Source organism: Pan troglodytes, chromosome Y (genome assembly GCF_028858775.2).
Source record: "Pan troglodytes isolate AG18354 chromosome Y, NHGRI_mPanTro3-v2.0_pri, whole genome shotgun sequence".
Taxonomy (NCBI): Eukaryota; Metazoa; Chordata; class Mammalia; order Primates; family Hominidae; genus Pan; species Pan troglodytes.
In genome coordinates, this window is record NC_072422.2 from 24,531,371 (window position 1) to 24,541,008 (window position 9,638).

A 9,638-nucleotide genomic window follows, 5' to 3' on the forward strand; every position below is an offset into this window, starting at 1 on the left:
CAGAAAAATGCAAATCAAAACCACAATGAGATACCATCTCACACCACTTAGAATGGCGATCATTAAAAAGTCAGGAAACAGGTGCTGGAGAGGATGTGGAGAAATAGGAACACTTTTACACTGTTGGTGGGAGTGTAAACTAGTTTAATCATTGTGGAAGTTGGTGTGGCGATTCCTCAGGGATGTAGAACTAGAAATACCATTTGAGCCAGCCATCCCATTACTGGGTATATACCCAAAGGATTATAAATCATGCTGCTATAAAGACACATGCACACGTATGTTTATTGTGCCACTATTGACAATAGCAAAGACTTGGAAGGAAGCCAAATGTCCAACAATGATAGACTGGATTAAGAAAATGTGGCACATATACACTATGGAATACTATGCAGCCATAAAAAATGATGAGTTCATGTCCTTGTAGGGACATGGATGAAGCTGGAAACCATCATTCTCAGCAAACTATCACAAGGACAAAAGCCAAACACCACATGTTCTCACTCATGGATGAGAATTGAACTATGAGAACACATGGACACAGGAAGGGGAATATCACACACTGGGGCCTGTTGTGGGGTGGGAGGAGGGGGGAGGGGGGAGGAATAGCATTAGGAGATATACCTAATGTTAAATGAAGAGTTAATGGGTGCAGCACACCAACATGGCACATATATACACATGTAACAAACCTGCACGTTGTGCACATGTATCCTAAAACTTAAAGTATAATAATAATAATAATAAAGAGAGAAAAATGAAATAAAAGTTCATAAAAAGCAAAACAATAGAACACCTAAACTCATAGAAGAAAGGACCTACTAAATATCAGAGGAGAACTGAACCAAATAGAGACTTAAAAAACACACAAAAAAGCAAAACATAAATTTTTTGAAAAAATATAAAACTGATAAGCCACTAGTGGAACTAAGAAAAAGAAAAAATTCAAATAAATAAAATCAGAAATAAAAAAATATGTTACAACTGATGCAAAAATAAAAAAAAATTATCAGAGACTGTTATGAACAGCTATCCAGTAATAAAATAGAACTAGAGGTAATGAGTAAATAGCAACACATACATAACCTACCAAGATTGAATTAAAGAGAAATAGATAATCAAAACTGACCAATAATCAGTAACAATTGAATTAATAATAAATGTCTTCCAACAAAGAAAAGTACAGGATGGGAAAGCCTAATTGCTGAATTGTGCCAACTTACAAAGAAGAACTAAAGCCAATTCTCCTCCAACTATTTCAAAACAGGATAAAGGAATACTCCCTGACTTATTTTATGAAGTGAGCATTACCTTGACCAACAAATTATGATAACACACACAAAAAAAGAAAACAAAATGCCATTATCCCTGGTGAACATAGATAAAAACAAACTCAACACAATAGTAGCAAACAAAATTCAACAGTGAATCAAAAGATTATGCACATAATCAAGTGAATTTGTTACAGGGATGCAAGAATGGTTCAACAAACACCAATCCATTAATATCCACAGAATGAAGGACAAAATTCTTATGATTAAGGTTTGATAAAAATTCCACTTTTCCACTTGAGAGAAGGGAGAATCAAGATGGCAAAATACCAATACTTCAAATGGATTCTAAGAAGGAATACTGAGATTCAACAGAGATGTGATAGGAACCACCAAAAATGAGGAAGGAGAGCAAAGCAATGGGCTTAGAGCTAGGGGAAGACACTAGATACAGGAGAAAAGTAAGAGAAAGAACTTCACACTTGCACCGTGAGATCTAACAATCTTAGCTGTGAGAGAATCTCTCCTCTTGTGTGGTCATTAAACCTAACATACACAGCTGCCTAGAGAATGCACGGAGAAATTGTTCCAGAAAGAAAGATCACACAAAGTACTACAAACATTTGAGTCCAGAGTTGCTTCAGCTTAATATTATTATGAGAGTTAACTCACAGAGTCTGTGTCCTGTCCTGAATTCAGAATGATGTGGTCACTGCTGTTGCCACCACTGGTCTGAGAAAAGATAGGGAAGACTGAGCACTCCCATGTCCACATACAACAAATCCTAACACAATAGCAATGGAATGTTGTGAGACCAAAAGAAAGGCTGGCCACACTCTCCACTGTTATCTCCTGGTGCTGCTCCAGCTGAGAGAGGCCTCACACTTCCCAGTGGCAGCCCTGCAGCATAGCTGGCACAGCTGACAGGTGAGCACTCTGCCGGTGCCCTGAAGAACATTCTTTTCTTTCAGTCACAGTCAACAACTGTATGTACAACCAAGGAGCCTGAGAACAAGTCTGCTGGCATATTCTGGTGCTCCCAGTACATCCAAGGGCCTATTAATTGTTCAGCCCAGTTGCTTCTCCCAGGATTTAAGCACCAGCTAACACAACCTGCCATTACCACCACAGCTGACATCAACCTGAACATGCCACTAGTGGACCAGAGAACTGGCCCACCCAAACCACTACTGCCACTACTAGTGTCAGCATGAACTACTAGGGTTCCAGTGGGTTGCTCCACTACTGCTTCTGTCATCACCATCATCTCATTAGTTGCCCAGGAGTCCTAAGGATCATCTATATGCTTGGCTTATCACTGCCACTCCCTATATCTTATCAGAATAAGCTCCCTGGAGGCCCAAAATTGCCCCCCACCCCAGGATCCACAACAGGATCCTACAACTAATCCTGTGTATTCTCAAAAAACTTATATGGAGATCATACCATTGTAGGCACCAAAAATTGAAAGTTAAATCATCCCATACAACCAGCAAAACACATATATTCTTCAGAAAAAAATTCTCTCAATGAATGCAGTTTCAAAAAATTATAAAGGTGACTGTTACACCATTGCAGATATTAATGTAAGGACAGAGAAAACATAACAAACAAGAAAATAAAACACCACCAATCAAAGACAATAATTTGCAAACAACAGATTTCAGTCAAAATGAAATTCACAAAATTCTGGGTCAATAATTCAAAATCCTGATTTCAAAGAAGCATATTGAAAAACAAGGGAATCAGAAAATTAGTGCAAACAAATCAGAACAACAATTAAGAATGAAAAAATAAAAACCAGATACAAAACAACCAGCCATAAAAAAGGATGAGTTCATGTCCTTTGTAGGGACATGGATGAAGCTGGAAACCATCACTCTCAGCAAACTATCACAAGGACAAAAAACCAAACACCACATGTTCTCACTCATAGGTGGGAATTGAACAATGAGAACACATGGACACAGGAAGGGGAATATCACAAACCAGGGCCTTTGAGGGGTGGAGGGAGGGGGGAGGGATAGCATTAGGAGATATATCTAATGTTAAATGAAGAGTTAATGGGTGCAGCACACCAACATGGCACATGTATACATACGTAACAAACTTGCACACTGTGCACATGTACCCTAAAGTTTACAGTATAATAAAAAAAGTGCTAAGCACATAAAAAAAGAATATGAATGAAAACTTTAGCAAATAGACAGATAATTAAGAAAGATAAAAAATATAGGACTTCTGGAACTGAATAATTGAAGAAAATACAAGTACATTTTAAAGCTACAATAGACCATCTCAGGCAGAAGAAATAATATTAAAACATGAAGACAAGCATTTTGAAATAACATGGACAAAATTTTAAAAAATTAAAAATAAGAAGCTGGCAATATGGCCAAATAGAAACAGTTTTAGGGCTGCAGCTCCCATTGAGATCAACACAGAAGGCAGGTGATTCCTGCATTTCCAACTAAGGTACCTGGTTCATCTCATTGGACCCGGTTGGAAAGTGGATGCAGCCCACAAAGCATGGGCCAAAGCAGAGTGGGGTGTCGCCTCACCCAGGAAGTGCAAGGGGTCAGGGGATTTCCCTTTACTAGCTAATGAAAGCCATGAGAGACTGTACCATGAGGAATGGTGCTTTTGGCCCAGATAATGCACTTTTCCCACAGTCTTCACAATGGGTAGACCAGGAGACTCTCTCCAGTGCCTGGCTTTGTGGGTCCCACCCCCACAGAGCCAAGAAACCTAAGATCCACTGGCTTGAATTTCTCACTGCTAGCACAACAGTTGGATGTCGACCTGGGACGCCCAAGATTGGAGGGGTGAGGGGCATCTGCCATTGCGGAGACTTGAGTAGGCTGTTTTACCCTCACAGTGTCAACAAAGCCGCCAGAGTGTTTGGACTGGACAGAACCCACCACAGCCCCCTGGGACAGAGCATCTGGGGGAAGGGGTGGCTGTGGTGCAGCTTCAGCAGACTTAAAGGGCCCTGCCTGACAGCTTTGAAGAGAGCAGTGGTTCTCCCAGCATAGCATCCAAGTTCTAATAAGGGACAGACTGCCTCATCAAGTGGGTCCATGACCCACTGTGTATCCAGACTGGATGACGCCTTCCAGTAGGAGCCGACAGACCCCTTATACAGGAGAGCTCTGGTTGGCATCTGGCAGGTGCCCCTCTGGAAGGAAGCTTCCAGATGTAAGACCAGACAGCAGTCTTTGTTGTTCTGCATCCTCCACTGGTGATACCCAGGCAAATAGGGTCTGGAGCATACCTCCAGCAAACTCTAGCAGACCTGCAGCAGACAGGCCTGACTGTTAGAAGGAAAACTAGCAAAAAGAAAGGAATATTATCAACATCACCAATATCAAAGACCAAAGGTAGATAAAACCACAAAGATGGGGAGAAACCACAGCAAAAAGACTGAAAATTCCAAAAACCAGAATGCCTCTTCTCCTCCAAAGGATCACAACTGCTCGCCAGCAAAGGAATAAAACTGGATAGAGAGTAAGTTTGATGAATTGACAGAAGTAGGCTTCAGAGGGTGGGTAATAACAAACTTCTATGCGGTAAAGAAGCATGTTCTGACCTATTGCAAGGAAGCTAAGAAGCTGGAAAAAAGGTTAGATGAATTGCTAACTAGAATAACCAGCTTAGAGAAGAACATAAATGACATGATGGAGCTGAAAAACACAGCACGAAAACTTCATGAAGCATACACAAGTATCAATAGCCAAATCAATCAAACAGAAGAAAGGATATCTGAGATTGAAGATCAACTTAATGAAGTAAAGTGAGAAGACAAGATTAGAGGGAAAAAAAAGAGTAAAAACAAACAAAGCCTCAAAGAAATATGGGACTATGTGAAAAGACTAAATCTATGTTTGAATGGTGTACATGAAAGTAACAAGGAGAATGGAATCAAGTTGGGAAACACTCTTCAGGATATTATCCAAGAGAACTTCCTCAACCTAAGGCAGGCCAACATTCAAATTCAGGAAATACAGAGAAAACCGCAAAGACATTCCTTGAGAAGAGCAACCCCAAGACACATAATCATCAGATTCACCAAGGTTGTAATGAAGAAAGAAATCTTAAGGGCAGACAGAGAGAAAGATTGGGTTATCCACAAAGGGAAGTCCATCAAACTAATGCGGATCTCTCAGCAGAAACCCTGCAAGTCAGAAGACTGTGGGAGCCAATATTCAACATTCTTAAAGAAAACACTTTTCAACCTAGAATTTCATATTCAGCCAAACTAAGCTTTATAAGTGAAGGAGAAATAAAATCCTTTATAGGCAAGCAAGTGCTGAGAGATTTTTGACACCACAAGGCCTGCCTTACAAGAGCTCCTAAAGGAAGCACTAAAATGGAAAGGGACAACCGGTACCAGCCACTCAAAAACATGCCAAAGTGTAAAGACTGTTGATGCTATGAAGAAACTGCATTAACTAGTGGGCAAAATAATCAGCTAGCATCATGATGACAGGATCAAATTCACATATAACAATGTTAACTTGAAATGTAAACAAGCTAAATGTCTCAATTAAAAGATACAGACTGGTACATTGAATAAAGACTCAAGACCCCTAAGAGTGCTGTATTCAGGAGACCCATCTCATGTGCAAAGACACAAATAGGCTCAAAATAAAGAGATGGAAGAAGATTTACCAAGCAAATGGAAAGCAAAAAAAAAAAAAAAAAAAAAACAAAAAAAAAACAAACAAACAAACAAAAAAAAGGCCATTGCAATCCTAGTCTCTAATAAAACAGATTTTAAACCAATAAAGACCAAGAGTCAAAGAAGGTCATTACACAATGGAAAAGGGATCAATGCAACAAGAAGACGTAACTATCATAAATATATATGTGCCGAATACAAGAGCACCCAGATTCATAAAGCAAGTTCTTAAATACAAACAAATAGACTTAGATTCCCACACAATAATACTGGGAAAACTTAGCAACTCACTGTCAATAATAGACAGATCAAAGAGACAGAAAATTAACAAGGATATCCAGGACTTGAACTCAGCTCTGGACCAAGTGGACCTACTAGACATCTACAGAACTCTCCACCCCAAATCAAAAGAATATACATTCTTGTCAGCACCATAAAGCACTTATTCTAAAATTGATGGCATAAATGGAGGTAAAACACTCTTCAGCAAATGCAAAAGAATGGATATCATAACTAACAGTCTCTCAGACCACAGTGCAATCAAATTAGAACTCAGGATTAAGAAACTTACTCAAAACCGCACAACTATATGGAAACTGAACAACTTGCTCCTGAATGACTACTGGGAAAATAATGAAATGAAGGCAGAAATAAAGATGTTCTTTGAAACCAATGAGAACAAATACACAACGTGCTAGAATCTCTGGAACAATATAATGCTGTGTGTACAGGGAAATTCATAGCACTATATGTCCATGAGAGAAAGCAGGAAAGATCTACAGCTGACACCATGGCATCAAAACTAAGAGAACTGGAGAAGCAAGAGCAAACAAATTCAAAAGCTAGCAGAAGACAAAAAATAACAAAGACCAGAGCTGAAATGAAGTAGATGGAGACACAAACACCCTTCAAAAAATCAATGAATTGAGGAGCTGGTATTTTGAAAAGATTAACAAAATAGGTAGACCGCTAGCCAGATTAATAAAGAAAAAATTAGAGAAGAATCAAATAGATGCAATAAATATGATAAACAGGATATCAGCAATGATCCCACAGAAATACAAATTACCATCATAGAATACTCTTCACAAATAAACTAGAAAATCTAGAAGAAATGTATAAATTTCTGGACACATATACCCTCCCAAGATTAAACCAGGAAAAAGTTGAATCCCTGAATAGACCAATAACAAGTTCTGGAAAGGAGGCAGTAATTAATAGCCCACCAGCCAAAAAAAAGTCCAGGACCAGACAGATTTATAGCCAAATTCTACCAGAGGTATGAAGAGGAGATGGTCCTATGCCTTCTGAAACTATTCCAACCAATAGAAAAGAAGGAAATCCTCCCTAACTCATTTTATGAGGCCACCATCATGTTGATACCAAAACCTGGCAGAGACAAAACAACAACAAAAAGTTTTAGGCCAATATCTCTGATGAACATCAATGTGAAAATCCTCAACAAAATACTGGCAAACTGAATCCATCAGCATATCAAAAAGCTTGTCCACCACAATCAAGTCGGCTTCATCCCTGGGATGCAAGTCTGGTTCAACACACACAAATCAATAAATGTAATCAATCACATAAACTGATCCAATGAGAAAAACCATATGATTATCTCAATAGATGCAGAAAAGGCCTTTGACAAAATTCAACAGGCCTTCATGCTAAAAATTCTCAATAAACTAGGTATTGATGAAATGTATATCAAAATAATAAGAGCTATTTATGACAAACCCACAGGCAATATTATACTGAATGGGCAAAAACTGGAAGCATTCCCTTTGAAAACTGGCACAAGACAAGAACGCCCTGTCTCACCACTGCTATTCAATATAACATTGGAAGTTCTGGCCAGGACAATGAGGCAAGAGGAAGAAATAAAGGATACTTAATTAGGAAAAGAGGAAGTCAAATTGTTTCTGTTTGCAGATGATATGATTGTTTATTTAGAAAATCCCATCCTCTTAGCCCAAAATCTCCTTAAGCTGATGAGCAACTTCAGCAAAGACTGAGGATACAAAATCAATGTGCAAAAATCACAAGCATTCCCATACACCAATAACACACAGAGAGCCAAATCATGAGTGAACTCCCATTTACAATTGCTTCAAAGGGAATAAAATATCTAGGAATCCAACTTACAAGGGATGTGAAAGACCTCTTCAAGAAGGACTACAAATCACTGCTAAAGGAAATAAAAGAGGACACAAACAAATGGAAAAACATTCCATGCCCAAGGATATGAAGAATCAATATCATAAAAATGATCACACTGCCCAAAGTAATTTATAGATTCAATGCAATCCCCATCAAACTACTATTGACTTTCTTCACAGAATTGGAAAAAAACTAATTCAAAGTTCAAATGGCAGCCTCCATAGCCAAGACAATCCTAAGCAAAAAGAACAAATCTGGAGGCTTCGGTGCTACCTGGCTTCAAATTATAGTACAAGGCTACCGTAACCAAAATAGAATGGTACTGGTTCCAAAACAGATACAAAGACCAACAGAACAGAACAGAGGCCTCAGAAATAACACCACACATCTACAACCATCTGATCTTTGACAAACCTGACAAAAACAAGCAATGGAGAAAGTCTTCCCTATTTAATAAATGGTGTTAGGAAAATTGGCTAGTCATATGCAGAAAACTGAAACTAGATCCGTTCCTTACACCTTATACAAAAATTCACTCAAATGGATTAAAGACTTAAACATAAGACTTTAAAACCCAAAAACCCTAGAAGAAAACGTAGGCAATACCATCCAGGACATAGGCATTGGCAAAAACTTTATGACTAAAACACCAAAAGCAACGACAACAAAAGGCAAAATTGAACCAAGAAAAATTCTGGTTCTGCCGCCAGACCTTCCACTGCCATTGGCCTCTGCAGGAGGAGACAGACCCCCGGCGCTCTGCAGAGCGCCTGCCCGAGTAACACAGAGCTGGAGCTGGAGCTGGAGAAGATGATGGCAGTCCCAGCAGGAGCTCAGGCACACCCCGACATCCAAAGCAGACTGCTGGGCGCGTCCGGAAATCCTGTTGAAAGAGGCGCATTTGCCATGGCGCCAGAGATGCTCCCCAAGCATCCTCATACCCCACGGGACAGGAGGCCTCAGGCGGACACCTCCCTCCTTGGCAATCTGGCAGGAGCGCCCCTTCCTCTGCTGGCTGGTGCTTCCACCCATTTCCCCTCCAAGAGGTTAATAAAGGTTTGCTCCTCAGCACCCCCCCGCCCAATCCAGCGTTTCCATATGGTTTATTCACAGGCCCTTTCTAGGCCAGTGGTGAATGCTCACTTACATTGACAGCTGCAAGGGAATTGTTCCGCAAGTGCTGCCCATCTTCAAATCAGTGCCTGCTCAGAACAACAGAAAGGGCCTCAGATGTACTGGTTTCCACAGAACCATTGTTAGGCTTTTGTGAAGCGTTTTTGAACCTAATAAATAATGTCAAAAGTCAAAAAAAAATGGGATCTAATTAAACTGAAAAGCTTGTGCTCAGCAAGAGAAGCTATCATCAGAGTGAACAGGCAACCTACAGAATGGGAGAAAAATTTTGCAATCTATCCATCTGACAAAGGGCTAATATCCAGAATCTACAAAGAACTTAAACAAATTTACAAGAATAAAACAAACAACCCCATCAAAAAGTAAGCAAAGGATATGAACAGACACTT

The 9,638-nt window shown here is 39.6% G+C and overlaps 1 protein-coding gene across 1 annotated transcript; it reads left to right on the plus strand.

Moving 5' to 3' along the window:
• Positions 1–4,376: 4,376 nt before the first annotated feature.
• Positions 4,377–9,267, plus strand: LOC100615139 (uncharacterized protein C12orf42-like). The gene is made up of 2 exons (XM_054677207.1): positions 4,377–4,469; positions 8,803–9,267. Exons 1-2 carry the CDS (start codon positions 4,377–4,379, stop codon positions 9,265–9,267), a joined length of 558 nt encoding a protein of 185 aa, XP_054533182.1.
• The last annotated feature ends 371 nt before the right edge of the window (positions 9,268–9,638 follow it).